Source organism: Nannospalax galili, unplaced genomic scaffold (assembly GCF_000622305.1).
Source record: "Nannospalax galili isolate Female #2095 unplaced genomic scaffold, S.galili_v1.0 scaffold787, whole genome shotgun sequence".
Lineage (NCBI taxonomy): Eukaryota > Metazoa > Chordata > Mammalia > Rodentia > Spalacidae > Nannospalax > Nannospalax galili.
In genome coordinates, this window is record NW_008356318.1 from 470463 (window position 1) to 491206 (window position 20744).

The 20744-nt window shown below is 35.6% G+C and overlaps 1 protein-coding gene across 8 annotated transcripts in view; it reads left to right on the forward strand.

The window, feature by feature from the left end:
- The window catches only part of Phf14 (PHD finger protein 14), a 144811-nt gene that overhangs the window by 80633 nt on the left and 43434 nt on the right, over window positions 1-20744 (forward strand). Inside the window, exon 17 of one of the 8 annotated variants that reach the window (XM_008854525.3) lies at window positions 17187-18369. The exons of 6 other annotated variants lie outside the window; for them this stretch is intronic. In XM_008854525.3, coding sequence (XP_008852747.1) covers window positions 17187-17199 — 13 coding nt within the window. In that variant the 3' untranslated portion in view covers window positions 17200-18369. Of the gene's footprint in view, window positions 1-16133; window positions 16267-17186; window positions 18370-20744 lie in introns of those variants that run through there. One more of the 8 variants, XM_029556879.1, reaches the window with a different exon arrangement.

Genomic DNA, 20744 nt, shown 5'->3' on the forward strand with positions numbered 1-20744 from the left:
TGTAGATCAGGCTGGCCTTGAATTCACAGAGATCTGCCTGCCTCTGCCTCTGCCTTCCAAGTGCTGGGATTAAAGGTGTGCACCACCACGCCTGGCTACATTGCACAATTTTATATTAAGCATAAGAAATAAAAATAAATTTGGAAATGTAAGACTTTGCCAAAATGTAAGGAATTCTGAATAATTTATAGAATAAACATCTTGCTTTTTTTAAAAAATATTAACCCATACTTTTTTTCTCATTTTCATTGGTTGTACATTGCATAGACTATACCCTGTCAAAAATCTGAGTTAATTATAGGGCAGTTACTTTTTATTTATTACCGTTTGTAAAAAAAGAGTAATAGTAAAAAATGTTTTATTAACTTGACAAGCTTGTCTTCTTTCTTTAAAACAAAATAACTCAATTTTTTAAAACAATAAAATATTTATAGATAAACAATCTATGTTACCTAGGTAAGTATGGCATTTTTGATATTCTTTGCAGAGTTGCTGACTGCCTTACGGGGTGACAGGAGTTTCTTCTTCATTTTAGTTCTTAACTATGAAACAGTTTCCAGCAGCAGTTAGATTTATCCCAAACTGAAATGAATTAAGGTTATCATTTTCAGAATTAGCTCTTTATATTATAATTTACTCAGTTGGATTTAATGTTAGATACAGGCTGCTGTATACGGTAGGCCCCTTTGCAAAATAGTTCCCACTAATTCCTCATTTTCTAGAATGACCTCATGTTTTATTAAGAAGACATAATCAAGAACTGGACTGATATTGTGAGATGGCTCAGTAGCTGGCTTCTACCACTGCACAGAAACAGCAGTTGTTTTAAATCACAGCATCACTTTCAGTCAGATAACCACTAAAATCACTGCACTGTGGTTTCCTGAAAATGCCATAATCCTTCAAATGCCACATTAAATGGAGAGAGAAAAGCATCAGTAGTGCCTGCACAGTTACAGAAAAGGATGAGCCATGAACCAAGTGAGAAGATGTTCTGGAAGAACAGCAACCTTTCCCTTAATGTGTGCATTTTCCATTACATTTTTGACACAAAACATTACAAAATGATTTAATGGTGGCATTTTGTTTTGCTGACTTGCCCTTTTTTCATTAAAAAGAAACCAAAGTTAGGTTAGGAATGTAGTGGAAGAGTGACCAAGCACCGAATTCTGTAGTAAGAATCCATTTTCAAAGTAAGTTAATAAAAATGTGCATTTCCCCTTTTACATTGTATGTTAACTGTAACATACAGAATCATTAGCTCGATTATATTCTCCACATATTTGTTATTTAAAGTTACTTTTTCTCCTTTGTCTTCATTGTCTCTTTTTGATTCACTTGATATACTCTTACCTCCAGTGACACATAAGAATGTTCCTCATGGTGCTCATTTTATAGTGAAAAATGTTTGTAACCAATATAAATGGTTAGAATTAGGGGATGGCTAAGTCAGTTATGATATACCAAGAATTTCTGTTCTCTTAGCTAATCAGCCTGTTTTATAATTTACAAGGAATATTTCAGTTCTGCAAAACCTTGATGGACTTAAAATGCCACTTTGAAGCCAGGCATGGCATGCCTTTAAGAGCCAAATGGATTGCTGTGATTTTGATGTCAGTCTGATCTGCGTAGAGTTTCAGGTCAGCCAGAGCTGCATAATGAGACCCAATCTCAGAAGCCAGGGGACTGAGGAGATCTCTTAATCAATGAAGTGCTTGCTGTACAAGTGTGAACACCTTAGTTTGATCCCCAAACCCATATGAAAAAGCCGGGCGTGGTGACCTGTGCATGTAATCCCAGTACTGGAGAGGTGGAAATGGGGTGGGAGTGGGGGGGTGTCCTGAGGGATTTGCTATCTAACCAGTCTAGCCAAATCAGTAAGCTCCATAATCGGCAAAATTCCTTGTCTCAAAAAAGTAAGATGGAGAGTGATTGAAAAATACTGTTAGCATTGACCTGGCTTCCACTTGTATGTACACACTCATGTATGTGCACTTGCACACATGGATGCAGACACGCACATAAAATGCCTTTCTTGTTTGCAATGTACAACCTTAATATTTTGCTTAATTTTTTAATTTTTAGAATTAATTTAGAATTTCATACAATGTACTTTCATCACATTTAGACCATTTCCCCACTCTCCAGTTCCTCCTCACTGCCCTCCCACCAGATTTCATATCATCCATCATTGTCTATCCTTTATTTAATTTTGTTTTTTAATGGCATATAGATTCTAATCCCTGCCTCCCATGCTCCTGGGTATCCATGCCCCGGAGTCTGGTCAACTACCAGGCATTACACCTAAGGAAAACTGACTGTTCCCATCAAGTTGTCAACTATAGCTAGAGCTTCCTTTCTACCTCTTATCCATGCTGGGCCCTGTCTGGCTTGGGTTTGCATAAGTCTTGTGCCTGCTTTCATAAGCTCTCTGGGTTCATGTGTGCAAACTACTTTGTGGGGTCCAGACAACACGTTTCCTTGTATTCATTTGCCACCTCTGTATCTTAGTCTTTCTTGCCTCTCTTCTGCAATGATCCCTGAGACTTGGGAGGAGAATGTACAACATAGGTGTCCTACATAGGTCTGACTACTCCATGGTCTGTTATTTCTGCACTTTGACCACTTGTAGGTCTCTTGTCAATTGCCATTTGCTGCAAGAAGAAACTTCTCTGATGAGAGTTGAGGGATGTACTAATCTATGGGCATAACAAGTTATTGTGAATTGGTTTAGTATTATGTCTGTTTAGCAGGGGGATAATAGTAGGTTCTCCCTATGGCCTGTGATTTATCTAGACAAAGGTTCTTGCCTTGATAACAGTGTCAGTTATGGACTCCCTGTTATGAAGTGGGCCTTAAATCCAATTATAAGGTGATTATCTACTCTCATAATATGTGTGCCACTATTTTACCATTGGGCATATTTTGCCAAGCTAGCTGCCACTGTAGCTCACAGAGTTCACAGCTGGGCAAGTTTGATGACTACCTTTCTCTGTGAGTAATGTGCACAGCACCTTTTAGTACTGTGAAATCTAACCAGCAGAGCTGTAGCTTCAAGGTCAGTGCCAGCTTCATTTCTCTTTGTTCTGTGATGCAAATATGTAGTATCTTCAGCAGTAGGGTCTCACCGTCCAAGTACTGGTGGGTACCCAAGTGCATTGTCAATAGCCAGTATTGTTTGAGGACCTGTGGAATCTCTGTGATCACCAACTTCAAAAGAGGGAGTCCATAATTTTTTATAATTGCTTTTTTTGGGGGGGGGTTCTTTTTGAGACAGGGTCTCCTGGTAACCCCAGCTGTCCTGGAACTTGCTATATGAACCTGGCTGATCTGATCTCACAGAATGGGATTAAAGATGTGCACCACCAAGCCTGGCTTTTTTTTTTAAATTTATTTATTATTTTTATTTTATGTGTATGAGTGTATTGCCTGCATGCATGTGAGTGCACCCATGTAATGCAGTGCAGCAGAGGTCAGAAGAGGGCGTTGGATTCCCTGGAACTGGAGTTAAGGACGGTTCGTAACTGCCATGTGGGTGCTGGGAATCAAACCCGGGTCCTCTGCAAGAGCAGTTAGTACTCTTAACCGCTGAGCCATCTCTCCAGCCCCTTTTTTGTCTTTTTTTTTTGAAACAGGGTCTCCCTGTAGCCCCAGCTGGCCTGGAACTCACTATGTAGACCAGGCTAGCTTTGAACTCACAGAGATCCACCTGCCTCTGCCTCCCGAGTGCTGGGACTACAGGCGGGACCTCCCGGCTGTGGCATATTATTTTTATCTTAATAGAAATTTTTGTATATCTTTGAAGATTTTTATAATGAATGTATATTGATTTTGTTTATATATATTTTGTGTATGAGTGTGTTACCTAATGTGAGTACACCAGCGTATGCAGTGCTCATGGAGGCCACAAGAGGGCATCATATCCCCCAGGAACTGAAGTTATGACAGTTGTTAGTCATCATGTGGGTGCTGGGAAGTGAACCCCCGTTTGCTGCAAGAGCACTCAGTGCTCTTAATTGCTGACCCATTTCTCCAGCCTCTGTGTTTTGCTTTTTAAGCCAGAAAATCAGTTTAAAAACATTAATAGCATACATGGAATTCTGAGAGGCAACCTTGGCTGCTAGATAAGAAGAGAAAGCAGATTGAAGAAATTGAGAATACAGGTGACCCCTAGAAGGCATTAGTCACCACTAATAAAACTATATAGGAATGCTGGGCATGGTGGTGCACACCTTTGATCCCAGCACTTGGGAAGCAGAGGCAGGTGGGTCTCTGTGAGATCAAGGCCAACCTGGTCTATATAGTGAGTTCCTGGCAGACTGGGGCTAAGGAAACCCTGTCAAAAACAAACTCCATTAAATTATAAAGGAAAAGTAAGAAATGGAGTATATTCTGTTTTATCTTCTATGCTCCAACTTAGCGGGATGTGTTCATGGATTTCTTCTTCTTGAACTTTCACTACTCACTTTGAGTGAATACTGAATCACAGTGACTTTCATTGAACCCGGAGCTCTCTCATTTACTAGACTGCTTAGGGAGCTTCAGGGATCTTTCTGAGTCCTCCTTGCACTGAGTTACAGAAATGCATGGTATCTGGCTTTTATGTGAGGTCTGGGGATCTAAACTCCAGTCTTCATGTTTATACAACAAGTACTTTACCCTCTGAACCATCTTAGCCCCTAGTTAGGCTCTTTTTTATTTTATTTTATTTTATTTTATTTTACTTATTGTATTGTATTGTATTGTGTATTATTTTATTTTAAAGGTAACTAATGGCACAGTGAGTTTGAACACAAATACTAATTTACTAGATTGACTTTTAAAGCACCACATTATTTTCTCCTTCCATTAAATCTTTTCCTTTGGAGAAATAAAATTAGGTTAGTGTATAGTTTCCCCATTATCTGTAGTTACCTATAATTAGTTATAGTCTGAAATTTTTTTAAGTGGAAATAATTTGCTGGTTTTCTTTTTGTATTATATTAAACAAAGTGTGCATGTGGAAATAGAGAGCAGCTTTCAAGAGTTGGTTCTCTCCTTCTACATGGATTTCAGTATCAAACTCAGGTTGTTAGATTTGGCAGCAAATACCTTTACCCACAAAGTCATTTTGCCAGCCCAGTTCATTAGTTTTCAACTATGTGCTATTCTGAATTGAATGAAATTCAATTGACATTCAGCTCAGTATTCTGAATTGAATGAAAAATTCCTGTTTGCCCAGAATGTGAGTCCTCTTTTTCCAGTGTTTCCCTACTGTGTGCACTACCACTTCATCACCTTGCAGTTGTCTCAGTTCCGAGATTGACTGTTACAGCATCACCCTGCTTATGTGCATGTGATTCTTATTTTTGTTAGTGATGTTTCCTAAGGGCAAGAGGAGTGACACTGGATTAGCAGAGGCATGGAGCTGAAGTGCGATTCACTTTGGTACTGTACTGCAGCCCTTCTGGGCAGGAAGGCACCAACAGTGTCTGTAGGCTTTGGTGTGGCCTGCAGCCTCAGGCATCCATTGGGGTCTTGGAACTTAACTCCTGTTATTTAAGGGGACTGCTGTATAATTTCCATGCTTCCTTTTGTCTTCCTCACCCTTCCTATTATAACAACTGCAGGCTTTACTCTGAAACTTTCATTTTTTTTCAAACTTCATACAGTGAATTTTTTCAGCATACATAGCTAAATCAGGATTTTATTTTTTAAATGTTTTATTAGCATAAGTTAATCTTACATAATAATGGGGCTCATTTTGACATCTATATAAATACTGTAGTTCAGTCATATTTATCTTTTCTTACCCTTTGTATGTTTTTTTTTCTTTTTTAAAAAATTATTTATTTTATGTATATGAATGTATTGCCTGCATGTGGTAAGTGAATGCATGTCGTGCAGTGCTGGCAGAGGTCAAAAGAGGGCTTTGGATCCCCTGGAACTGGAGTTACAGATGGTGGTTAGCCTCCATGTGGGTGCTGAAAATCAAACCTAGGTCCTCTGCAAGACCAGTCAGTGCTCTTAACCACTGAGCCATCTCTTCAGCCCCTGCTTTTTTTCTTTTTGACCCAGGGTCTCATGTAGCCCCAGCTGGCCTCTAACTTACTAGGTAGTTAAATGTGACCTTGAACTACTGATCCTCCTGCCTCCACCTCCACAATGCTGACATTATAGGGGTACAACACTATGCAAGTTTCACAGTTTATGTGGTGCTGGAGATCAAGCCCAGAGCTTTGTGCATGGCAGATACTCTACCAGCTGAGCTACATCCCCAGCTCTAATCAGTTTCTTTATATAGCAACAAAATGTACCATAATGTAGGCATAACTTACTAATGACTAGTACTGGTAGTACTAGTTACTGGTAACTAGGTACTAGTTACCAGTTAGAGAAAATTCTTTTTTTTTCTGTTTAATGTCTGGCTCAAATTGAAGATATCATGAAATTATATGAATATTTTCTACTTCAGTGAATAATGTTGCCTCATATCCCACTGGACCTGAATATGTGATGATGTCATAGCAAAAATTCTTGTTAATCCAGTGAACAGAAATTTGTATTTGATAGTGTTTATAACTATGAGATTGACTTCTGAAACTGATGGCATTTGGATTTATTAGCTGCATTTTTTCCATGTGCAGTACATGTTTATATGGGAATATTTTTGAAAATTAATGTTAGTACATATCCTTCTATATGTTGCAAATACTTTCTTCTAGGTTATTAAAGTTTTCATTTATTTTCTAATATTTTTTTATGAATTCAAATTTAAATTTTTATGTGTTAACGATAGAACTGAAAAAAGATAGGCTGATGTGTAAATATAAAGCAGCTGACTAATATCATATATTACTTAGCTAGGACATACATTTTATCTGCCTTTTCCTGTGAAATGACCTTGTGCAGTTTTGCTGGAATTGCTTTTAAAGATCTGCTGTGATACTGTTGTTTAAAAATATTTTAAATCAGACATTATGACACCAGCTTAATAAAAGTACTGTCTTGGTTTACTAGAATATAAATCATATTCTGTTGATTTAAAACATTTTACTTGTTTTTGAGACTTCCATTGACTTTTGAGTACATGAACACTAATTTTAAAGCATGATGAAACTACTTATGTAAGTTGAAATCTTCTGTGTAGAGCTTTGGTTCTTGAGGGTGCTAGATACATGATTAGGGATCCATTCTAAATTTGAAAGTTGTCCCCATTGTATAAATTCAAACTGCTAAATATTATTTCCCTTTTATATTTAAAATACTTGGTTTATTGGCTTTATTACTTCATTTATTATTGATGAATAACGTTCTTCCTTAATACTATATCTTTTCTTAACCTTCACAACGTAGGTTTTATAAACTCAGTTTCTTATTACCTACCAAAATTGTGGAGCATAGTAAACAAACAAACAAAACTCCAAAACAATACTTGCTAAAAGTTGTATTCCAAAGTGTTAAGTTCAGGTTCTTGCCCAGCGCTTAGTGAGTATGACTTTGAGCTGGTTACATAATCTGTGTGCTTTACTTTTCTCTTCTATAAATTGGGGATCATAGCTTTTAACCCTAGAATTGTAATGAGGAAGAGTATGTTGTATTCCTTAATCAGTTCTCCAGGATTGTTTCAGTAAATTCTCTAGTCTGAGTCTTTCTGGTTTATAATACACTTATCTTTGATCTTGTTGTACTTAAATTTGTCCATGGGCTTCCCACTTCTTGCAGGACAATTCAGAGTTTACAACATTCCATACAAGACCTCCAAACTTGGCTTCAATTGCCTGTTGTTTTCAGTTCCAGATACACACAGCTATAAGTGACCTGTGTTTAGAATCCTAAATCTGTCCAGCTATTTAAATGCCATTGTGGTTTTATTCTATGTGGCATGTCTTTTATGTGAAATAGCCCCACAGCACACATGTTTTTCCTTGGGATAAGTGCTTCTCAGTCATTTATAGTGGTTTATATATTTTGGTCAGTTTACAAATTTAGTGTATAAGTACCATATTTTAATAATTAATATTAGTTTTTGAGATCCCAAACTAATGGTTTTCACATAGCATAACTCAGTGCATATATCAAAAGAGAAAAAAGTCTCTGAATTTTAAAGTGTCTCTAATATTTAAATTTGGGTTAGATATGCCATTCTTGTATATGAAATATTGACTCCTTAGATTGAGATGGTAAACTTTGCCATTTCTTTTAACATATGTAATTATTCAGTTCATTTTCTTGTGACTTTTTATTCTGAGAAAAGGTACATTGTAAATTCTCAAGTGAGTTTTATTACCTATAATATTCCTGTTGTATCTGTTAACTATAATACCTATTTCATTGAAATAATTGCTATTATTTTTGACAGTTTTCATTTATGTGTAATACAGAGTCACTTAAATTAGATCTGACTATATCAGAATCTAATCTGTCATTGTTGAAGAAATAAGCCCGTATTTTGTTTTAGATTGTGCAGCTGTTTGGGTTTTTCATGCTAATTTGAAAAAAAAATTGTTATCAAATTGAAAACTCCCAATTTGGCTTTTTAGCATGATTTCGTGGTAATAGAGCAGTGTGATTGCTTTAGTATGTTTTGTTGTTGTTGTTAGAGATACAGATACTTTGCTGTGGATCTATATTGTTAATTTCGTCCAAAGACTGACTTACTGTAAGACTTCACACACCCAGGTATTCCTTCATTGTCCCTTGCTGACACAGATTATATTCCCAAGTAATTCATTTAACTCCTAGTAATCTTCTCACTAGATAATTAATCTATAAATAATTTTATTTGTGCTCATGGTTTGTCTGTGTGTGTGTGTGTGTGTGTGTGTGTGTGTGTGTGTGCCTGTGCACGTGCATGCATGCTTATCTGGCCTGGCATATAAATATATAGATAGATGAGACTGCCTCCACCAGTCTTTTGTGACACTGGATGGGAATTTTACATTTCTAACAAGAAATTCATACATTAGGAAAATTATTTCTCTTAGATATTGAATGAAGACAAAAATTAAATTTTAAAATAACAAAATTAAAAATTATGGGGGCATGATGGCACATGCCCTTAATCCCAGCACTCTTGAGGTAGAGGCAGGTGGAGCTCTGTGAGATCAAGTCTAGGCTGGTGTATGTAGTGAGTTCTAGACCAGCTAGGGCTACAGGGAGACTGTCTCAAAAAGAGACAAAAAAAAAAAAAAAAAAAAAAAAAAAAAAACAGAGTTTTAATTTTACTTTGCTTTGTTTCTTTCAGTACAGAATTTGTCTTTACTACCTTTAGAAGTAGTTAGCCTTATATTTATGTTTTCAAACATAAATATATGCACATGACAGTCTTTTCTAAGTGTTTTGCAAGCTGTCAAGCGATTTACATACTAACCACTAGTGACAATAACATGCTATTTTTGGTTTGGGGGCATGTTAAATTATGTTCTACCAGTGTTCTTTATTGTAAACAAGTTTTATTGTTCTTACTGTTTTGATCTTTTTTTTTTTAAGTTACAAATACTGTTGTTGTTGTTGTTGTTGTTGTTGTTGTTTTTTAATTGTCATAATTCTCCCTCTGGCAATTTAACACAAATCTTCAAAGGAAAAAATGTTTGCTGTGTACAGGACACTCATAGTATTTTTATGTTAGGTAAATTAGCTCCACCCAAAGCACATGAATAACATAATAAAGATCACTTAAAACCTTGTATATAAAGGGGCTGATAAACTGTTGCAAATCAGTATCAAAATTATACATCTCTTACAGGGCATAAGATAATTACATAAGAATGAAGAAAATTTATTTTGAAACAACTGTAGCCAGGCATGGTGGCATATGCCTTTAATTCCAGCACTCCAGAGGCAGAGGCAGCAGAGGAGCCTGGTCTACATAGCCAGTTCCTAGGCCAGCTGGACCACAGGGATCTCAAGAAAAAAAAAAAGTCTAGCTCTAGTGAGGAGGTTTTTTTGTTTTTATTTTTATTTTTTTAAAGAATAATGGAAATATGGTGGCTGGAGAAGTGGCTCAGTGATTAAGAGCTCTGGCTGCTTTTGCAGGGGACCATGGTTCAGTTCCCAGCACCCACATGGCAGCTAACAACTATCCATAACTACAGTTCCAGGGATTCCGACGCCCTCTTCTGGCCTCTTTAGGCATTGCACTCACAAGTGCATTTGCATGCATGCAGGCCAAACACTCATACACACGAATAAAAACAAATGATTTATAAAAAAGAATAATGGAAATATTTATTTAACAATAAATCCTTCAGAGGAACAATTAGAGAAATCTTCAGTGTCCTCAGTGTTCTACATGAGACTTAACCCACCTTTTAATAATGTCTGTGTTTACAGACTGTGCCACAACAAGGTCATTGATATAATTAGGCAATTTTGTGATTCCTAATAATTAACCCAACAAAATAACCTAAAAGGAGAAATATGGGTGTGGAAGGTTTCAGTCACTTAAAAGGAAAGTGATTGATAGATGTAATTTCCCTGCGATGTAGCTGAATCCTATCGATTCAGTCCTTTCTAGGCCTGTCTTCTTTGTACAGCTGTGTTGATCTGATTCAGTGAGCAATTACAGGAAATACCCTAACAATTTCATTTAAAGCAGAACTCTTCCGCTTGATAGTCTTCATAGAGAATATACTTAAAGAATTACTTTCATGTAGTTTATCAATCAATTCTCACAGAAGTCAACTGACTGTGATTTATAGACTAAGTCACACTTACTGTCTATGATTTCATGCATTAACTTAGTGCTAAAAATAAAATGACAAATGCACACACACAATGAACACAATGAATCCATGAACACCTGCACACTAAAATATTAGGGTCATGATTTAATAGTATAGTGTGAGGTAATGATCAGTCTCTTGAACTTGCCTCTCCTCTATTCACCATAACACTTTTTTAAAAAATCAAACTTGCCTAAGTATTTTAGAAATATAAAGACATAGTATTTAAGAAAGACAGAAGAAACTGTGTCATTAGTTTTGAAATGTTTTTGTAAAGAATTTTCTTTCTTTCACCAGAGAACTAAAGTTTGGGTACAATGAAACAAATTTTGGTTAAATAACAGGATTACCTTTGTCAGGGATAAAATTAAACATAATAACCAGTTTGTATAAATAAGAAAAGAGATGATTGTGGAAAGAGGTAGTAAATTCTAAATGCGAGTTTAATTTTCTGAAAACAATACATTAAAAATAGCTGAGTTCATGAGAACTCTGTTTTTGAAAATATGCAAAGTTTTAAAGAGAAAAAAAAATCAATATTTGACAGTAAATTAATGTTGAAATTTCTGATGTTACTTTGTTCTTATTTCTCATTCTACTTAACTAATAAATTTACTGTAATCCAGATTCTAATTGATACAAATAGTAGCCATAGATGGAAACAATCCCATTCCAGATCTATTACTAACCCTAAAATACTATAGGGTAACAGATGAAATGTCAAAGGAGAAATATTATTTTATGTGTATATATAAATGAATTCATTTGCAAAGTGTGATTTACTATAAAAATAAATCACCCTCAGATTAGTCAGCTTACCTACCAAATACTCCATTTAAGAGCAGTTTTATACTAACAAATTTTGCAGATGGGAAGCCAGTAGATACAATATTTATGAAAACAACTAAAATAATTGTCTAGGACAAAGAAAAAAATCAGGAGCTGAAAAATATGTGCCAGAAACCTCTGTAATCCATGCGTTTCTAAGCATTTTTAAAAAATCTGAACAATACTATGGCTTAAAAGTATGTAATACTGTTTTTCTGATATCAGCAAATCCCATAGTGTTATCAGAACTTGTTTGGGGGAACGTAAGATGGCCAAACAACAGGAGAGACTAAGAAGTTTACACAGTTAATACCTTCATTGCCTGATGCTATACTACTGCTGTATTGTGCAGAAGATACAAGCTCAAGAAGTGTACGAGAAACTGACTGACACTCAGTAGAACTGACCAGACTAAATGAATAAATTCTGGAAGGTAGCTGTGGTCACAGTTGTGACCCTTACAAAGATTTAGCTTTCAAGTATTTAAACGTACAGAAGCTGGCACAGTCATAAAGAAGCTGTCCTCTCCAAATAATGCTTGAAACCAGTGAACAGAATAGGATAAAAGAATTCAAAAAGTACACCCACTTCATTTTTTAGAAAGTATTGTTTATGGGATACATGAAAATATACCTGTATACTGTGAGGGTCTCTAAAGCTAGAATTATTAATAACAAAACCAATAGAAACAGTATGATAATGAAAATGAACTCAAGAATTCTGGATTCTAAGTCTAACTCACTATGTTTTACAAACCATCCATTTGGAAAATTACTGGAAGGCTCTAGCATGTCAAGAATTATTCTGACTTATGAAGGGAAAAGATAAGCAAAGTTCCATCAGGTTCACAGACTGATGAAGAGAGAATAAATTGAACAAAGTATTAGACACTGAAAGAGGAGAGTGTCAGAACAATGTGAGAAGTGTTGCACAGTCATGTAAGTTGCTCCTGAAGCACAAAATCTTGAATGAGTAGATGATCTTGACTTGAAATGTAGTCAGCCCAGGATTAAGGAAAGAATTAACAAAGGACTAAAAAGGCTTGTGTGAAAGAAACAGATAGGGTTGATAGGTGCCTGAGGAGATGGTTCAATATAAAAGGACTAACTAGTGAAGCAATCAGATGGACCTGAGCACCCACATAAAAAGCTGAGCAGCACCCTGTGAGCTTGTAACCCTAGTGCCTGAGGTGGTAGAGACAGGGGACACCTGGAGCTTTTTGGCTGCTAGCCTAGCTCTAAAATGATGAGTTACACATTTAGTGAGAGACTGTCTCAAGGGAATCAGAGCATGATTGAAGACACCTGATATCCTTCTCTGGCTTCTTTGCATACTTACCTGCACATACATGTACATACATGCATGTTACCCCCCAAGACACATATGCATACAGATAGGAATCTACCAGTCAGTTAAATGGGGAATAGTAAGGCAGAAAAAAGTCATTAACAGAGGTATAAAGGAATTTTAAAAGAGTAAGTTGGAAAGTTCAAATTAGTTTGGAATGGCTGAGTGAAGCATTCTTGTGGATAAATAGAGTCTAGATGTTTTCCTTGAGACTCTGAAAAGACTTAGGTAATATAAATAAATAGTATAGAAAGAAAACTATGAAATTTATTAACTTGAGAAAAGGAAAACTAAATAGAAATTTTAGATTAGCTGCAAAAGCTCAGCTGAGACATATTGAAACAGCACCAGTAAAGACTACATGAAATGTTACTTACTGTGGGATTTAAGAAATTGATTCACTAGTTTGTACAGTCAATCTGAGGTGCCTGTAAGGTCTCATTTGGAGATAACTTACAAGGTATTTGACTGTATCAGTCAAAAGCTGAGGAGGAGCAGAGAAGTAGAGTAGACTGGCTCCAGGTAGAAATTTTGGGAGTATTCAACATTAATGTGCTAGCCAAAGAGATGTCAAAGAAATAATTTTAGTTTTTCCTCATCTGCTATTCCAAAATAATTCCAGGTTTTTTTTCCCAGTTTCTAGCCACCGATAGTGACAATTTTGAGGAAAAGTGGAACTGGTATTTTCTAGTATATATGGATAATTTCATGTAGTATGTTGTTTCTAGCCTTGGGCCGAACACAGCAACCTTTTTCATATGTTCTAGGAGCTCCAATTAGTTGTCCGGTGCCTCCGAGGACATTATATGGCAAATTAAAAGTGAATCTATATTTTAGAATTTTTTAGATACATGGGTTTATAAGCAGTTAAAAAAAGGAATGAATATGAGCTTTCCACAGGGTAGCCATGTCAGTAATAGGCAGTTAGCTAGGAGGTGTGGACATTTCTTGAGTTTGTCAGTTTTTGTTGGTTTCATCCAAAATTCCTCTAGAGTATCAATTTTCACAACAGTATTGAAAAAAAATTACAAAACTAACCCCAAATTCTTCCACTTCACATTATTTCACCCAATTCAGCAGTTGTCTTGGTATCTGTTTCATAGTATTTTGTGTTTGCAGTACTGTATACTTTGGATATCTTGACCTGCTTTAGTTATATTTCCACCTTATTTCCACCTATGGAGAATTGTTACGGAACCAGGAATAATAATAGAGATCAATTGAGGAAGACGCCTAATGCTGACTTCTATTCTGTACACACATATGCACCCCCCGACACACACACAGTTGACTCTCTAGTTAGTTCTGTTACTGACTGGCTAGATGAATGACCTTGAATCAAGTTACTTCTGAAGTCATTTTCTCATCTGTAAACTGAAGTCTTTAACTTCATTTTTTCTTTTCTTAAATTTTGTAATCTTTGAAATTCAGAGATCGTGAAAGAAACAGTATTTATTTATTGAAAGAGTCTTGAAGTGTGTAGCCTCATCATTCATCTAGGACTTGTATTATCTCCCTAGTACTACTCCTAAGCAGCAGGAAACAAACTTGTGCCTTAGATAGAGACACAAGCAATTGTATCATTAGAAGCCTTCTACATTGTTGCTTTTATTTCTTTTTATTTTTTCAAATTTGAATATCCTGTTTCATTTGTTATTTTTATAACAGGATCTTGATTTTTACTTGTATTGATTTAGATATATGAAATGCATCATATTAATGAAATAGGAGGTAAAGGGTATTTGAAAGTAGGATTAGCTACAGATTTTGGAGTCAATGATGAATTTTTATATCTAGAAAATAATGAATTATAATTTCGGTACAGAGAAATGTCATTTTAAATCTTTGCCCTGGAAATTGTAATAGTGCTCATAATAGATCTCATTCTGTCCTAGACTCTGCTCTGGGCTTGTATTATCTCATTCAGGTCATGTAACAATCATAAGATGTGCATTTCTCTTCCATTTTAGACATGAGGGGACTGTGGAACACAAACAGCAGTGTGACATTGAGTTATTCCAAGTATATATTAAGTATACATTGTGTGAATTGTTATGTATTAAAATTTCTTCTCCCACAAAAATAATGCTCTGTGATTGACAAGTCTCCTGGCCTTCATTCACATCCGTTCCCAGGATTCATTGAGGTCTCAGTGTGTTCCAGTCATGGTGCTAGTGCTTTCCATATTTATCTCATTTAATCCTCACAGCAGCCATGTTCATGATACATATAGGATAGAAACTTAATTTCATTCCTATTTTGTGAATGAAGAAACTGAGACTCACTTGCCTAAGATCAGATGATTAGAAAGTGGTGTAAGTGGATTTTGATCCTAAGCCAGCCTGACTCTCCAGTCCATGCATTAGTTATTAGGCATAGTGCCTCACCACACTGCTCTGTTTTAACATATTTTACTTAGGCCAAACGTAGTACCTTTCCTGACAGGCCATTTCAACTATGCAAGATACAGAATGCATTTGTAATTACTGGCTCTTTTCTCAGTGAAACTCTTTGAAGATTTTATTTATTTATTACTTATTTATTTAATTTTTGTCTTTTTGAGACAGGGTCTCCCTGTAGCCCCAGCTGTCCTGGAACTCACTATGTAGACCAGGCTGGCCTTGAACTCACAGAGATCCGCCTGCCTCTGCCTCCCGAGTGCTGGGATTAAAGGCGTGTGCCAAACTACATTAATTTCTAAGAAAGCATACTAGGTGCAAAAACCAAAACATGATCTTTCAATCTTTGAAAATACTGTACGGACTTTTATCTTGACAAGTTAAAAATAAAAGCAAGTCAGGTTGCTTATTCTGGCATTTAAGAGAGACCTAGACTATTAGATGGAATTTAGGATGAAAGGGTAAAATTAGCCGTATGAGGTGGCAACATGCCTTTAACCCCAGCGCTTAGGAGGCTGAGGCAGGCAGCTCTCTGCAAGATCGAGGCCAACCTGGTCTACATAGCAAGTTCAAGGCCAGCAATGGCTGTAGGGAGGCCCTGTCTCAAAAAGCCAAAAATACTCTAGGAGGGTAAAATTAGCAATAAGTCTGGTTTTTCCACAGTTAAACTTCAACTTAGATTTAATAGAGATTTAAATCTGATTTCTGTGATATAGCATATATCTATATTCAAATGAATATAAAAAGTAAATACAAATTACTTTTCAGTTGCTTGCTAGTTTCCATTATATTGCGTGTTAGTGTACTTGTTTTATAAATGATGTGACTGCTTTCTCTTATTGTGCTTTTCCAGGAGTGCTTAATGTCCAGTCCAGACAAAGCACTTATCAGAACATCAGATTCAGAATGTGCTCAGAGCTCTTCACTTAGAAACTGAGAAAAGTCAGCATGGATCATACTGTTCAGCCAGAGTTCAGCCCTTTCCCTTGCTTCTCATATGTTGATAAATACAGCATTTCTCTGAACGTTGTTTCGCATTGTGTTCTTTTTTCTCGTGCAGTTTTGTGTTCACTTTCTTTGGTGGTTATTGAATCTGGTGTAGTAGCTCCCCTAGTACTGCTTTATTTCTCTGTGTGCCTCTTTTCACTTTCTTTTTCTCAGTGGAACTTAGAAGCATTAAACACATCTTTCTATTAGTTAAATTTAAAAAAGGAACTTTTTCTATGATGTGTGACTACTTAGCAATTTTACAGATCTCATCTCTACAGATCTAAATATGAAGGAAATGGTAAATTCTTATTTCTAGTGCAGTCAAAAAGTGTTATTTCTAACCTCTAAGTCCTTAAGATTTCTCCTCTGAAAATAAAGACACAAAGGTAGTAAATAATGCTAAACACAGGTTTCGATACAGTCTTTTTTAAAGGAAGGCAGTGTAGGCATGGGGGATAAAATCATTTGAAAATTTCCTCCTTGGGTGTTTGAGTGTAACCAGCTCTGATACTAATTAACTTTGCCTGTTTGCTGCAAGGTTGCACGCTTCCTCAAACATTGTTAAATTGCCATACTTGGTGATGAAAACAGTACACTGCTATTTTTCAAAATATTAATTGATCAAATATATTTCCCTTTATATACAGACCTTCCTCTTTTAAAAATTAAACTAGATTATTTTTGATAATCAAAAGTATTACCAATAATACAAGAGGAGGGAGCTCTGTGTTCAAAACATAAAACAGACAAGTTTTAATCAATGAGAGCCTACACAAGATCATGGCATTTAGGTTAGGAATCTATCTCTTTGTTATATAAACTACTGTGATATTATTAGAATGTTTCATAAGACATAGTGCAGAGCTGCTATGATCTTTAAATGTTAATGCTCTTTTCTTATCACTTTACTGTGTAGATACCCTTCATGAGACCCAACTGTGCCACAGCTCATCCTCGGAGGCAATCCCGGAAACCTCTTTTATAAGTGTGATTTTAAAAATGTGGATAAAACTCTCAATAGAGTATATAAAGTAAAAGAGAACAGCTATCTTGTCCTTCCCATAAGCTTATCACTGCAAAAAGTACTTTTGCTTGTCAGGTTTGGATAGAATGTAATTGATTGGTTTGTTACTTGGATAGACAAGGCAGTTAATTTGCCTGTGTGCATTTTTCTCTTTACTTCCTGTTCTTTCTTCTTTCTCCCTTTCTCCTTTTTATTTCTTTATTTTGTCATTGCACTACTCAGAAACACTTGATATGTGCATTATTTTAAAAAATAGTGGGCAAATGTCTGTCAGAATTGTCTTAGTAGGTAAATGTCTTTCCCTCTTGCTTCTTTGGAAATGATGATACACAGTTTTGGACCCATGAAGACTTCAGGAAGCCAGTGAAACTTAAGTGCTCTGTGCTTCCTTGTGGTTGAATAATAATCTCCCTGTTACTTGTTTGTAACAAAGACAATGCTTTCCATTGATCTACTAGTCTCTGTCACCTAATTTACTACATGGATTCACACATGAAAAAATAATCCTGCATTGGAAACAACTTTACACTCACATGAAACGCTAATTCTATTTATAATATTTAGCAAAAGTGAAAGACTTGTGAAGTAGATGGTATTCTATTTTTGAGTAGTGTGAAAGTGCTAATATTAGCATGAAGTTTTTATAACTTTAGATTTTAAGCTAAAGAATAAACATATTATCTGTGTTAGTCTTTCTTTTTTTTTCAGAAATACCCAAATTTGTTCATTCCTTATTGTTTCATTTAAGTATGAACTTTCTGTGTTCTATATAAGTTTACTTCTTTTAAACTTAAATGTGAAGCTGTGAAATGAGGGTGATGCAACGCTTGTTGCGCGTACAGCCTGCCAGCTGAAAGATCGTCACCAGCGTCTTTCTTTCCAGAGCTTTACAGAATTAAAATCTGATCTTCAAACTTTACTGATCCAGTTTTAAGTCAACGACAGAAATACTTTGAATATTGCACCACTTATTCTTGAACTGATCTAGAAGAGACTGCTGAAATTGAAGTGCACATATACATGTAAATTGTCAACACATCTCTTGGAATTTAATTATTTATCATTGTGATTTTGGGTCTCTTTTCTGGAATAGTGGTAATTGAAAATACTTTAAACTTTAGGAATAGACAATGTTATAGATAATCAAATGCAAGTGTAATTATCAAGTTGGTGTCTAGTAATTCATAGTTATAGGAGCCATACATATGACTGGGTAAGATGTTTAGTAATAAAACATGTATGAAATAATGAATAAAGATGCTATTAATTTATTGAAAGATCTTATAACATTGGAGAAAATAATAATCCCTAGGAAAAGCAGTATGCTTTCTTTAAGAAAGAGCTAATTATCACTACTTAAGTTGAAGAAAACTTGTGAACTCCCAACTAATTTTAAGAAAAATAACAATGGCATATTACCATTTTAAAAATTAACTGTGCTTATGTATTATGCCTTAGCTGTTTTTTAGTAAAAGAAAATATTATTATTTTAATTTAGGGTCCCCCCAGGGGGGTCTTTTGTTTTCAAGAAATTATTAGGTTGTGTGGTCGTAGTATCATTGTTAACCAAAATCCTTTTCACATCAGTTCTCATTAGAACACTCCATGATACTCATTCTTACTGCAATTTTCAGTGCTGGATCTGCTCATCCATGTTTAATGTGAATCCTAAAAATCTTTTATCATGTGTTACAAATATATTCTGTATTATTCATAAGATGTTGTAATCTTAAAAGCGTAGAACTTCTGAAGGGAATAGCATGAAACATTTTCTCTTAATATAATTGGTAGTATAAAATTAACCTCTGTTGATAAGTGGTCCGTTGCTATTAATGACGAAAGTTAATGTGTACATAAGAAAATATTTCTAAATGTTTCATATTTTACAAACATATGTAAGAAAAAAATGACACATGAAGTATTTGGTACTTATTTGCCATAAAATAGGAAAAGGAAGAAATACTAAAATATCAGGAAGAGGTTTAGAAGAAAGTAAAGTGCTTGCCCATGAAAGCTTGAGTCCCAGATCCCATGTAAAGCTTGATCTCCAGAACCCATGTACAAAGCTGGGTGTACTAGTGCACACTATAATCCTTGTGCTGGGGATTGGGGAGGCAGAGGCAGAAGGATCCCTAGGGCTTTCTGGTCAGCATACTGACTAGTACCAGACCAGTCAGAGACCCTGTCTCAAAAAACGTGGTGGGCAATTTCTGAGGAGGAATGACAGTTTCCACATGCACACACACAGTGCTCCTATATACATGTCCTTACACATAGGCACACAAATATTGGGATGTCTCTGAAATGGAGAAAGAATGACGTGGGAGTGAATAGTAGTGGTCCTCAGATTTTATGCATTAGAATCACAGGAAGGATTCACTGAGTCTCCCTTGACTATCTTCATCCTTTCTTTGTCTTCCTGCTCCCTCCCATACTTCCTCTTTTTGCTTCTCTAGAGTTTCTGATTCTGTGGATCTGGGATGACACCTAAAATCTGCATTTGTAACAGATTCCCAGAGGATGTTGGTTTAGCTGGTCAAGGACACTACTATGAGAAGTATTCATTTACAGTTATTTGTTTAAAATAATTGTTATATATATTCAGTATTGACCAATAATAAGTGTGGATTTAAAATCTTTAATGGGCACTTAGATTTCTCAAAAATATTTATTTTTAGAAAAAACTGTGTGTGGAAAAGTAGTTTCTTGTACAGCATATAAAATAAAATTTATTTTTACAAATTCAGTTAAATATTTGACACTTGGAAGAACAGCACTGTTTGAGATACCGAAAGAGATCAAAGAATGTGGCCTTTACCCAAAACATAAGAATTCTTTTGTTAACAAATTTGGAAATTACGGTTGTGTTTGAACATGAAAACTAAATTTAGACTTAGCCTTTATTCAAGTTCTGGATATAGTTATGCATCACTCATGTATCATTATCCTTCATGTTTCTTGGATGCTCTTCTGATTGTACTTAGTATATTAATAATACACTGCTAACCATGTTCATATTCATTATCCTACTTCCCTGTTTGTATATCCTGTTGCTTACTAAAACCATATATTTTGAGCACTTAAAGTTATTTACTTCATTTACAAATACACAACTTATCTGTGTGTTTTACTTGACTCACAATAAGAGAATTTATTTAGTCAAAATTTGTCTAAGAATACAGAAGGACTTGCAACAGAATAGACTGTTTACATTATTCCAAAAGGTTTTCTGAAATCATTTTTGACTAATGAACTTGTTGAAGAGGCTTAACTTAGAATTGCATGGCATATGAAGGCAGAATTCCCCATCTGAGTCATCACTTTGCAAATTTAGATAGCGTTATGAATTGTGAACTGAGACAGGCATGCTGTACAAATATTTATGAACACATAGGCTTCTGGGGCTCGAGAGATGGCTCAGCAGTTAAGAGCACTGGCTGCTCTTGCAGA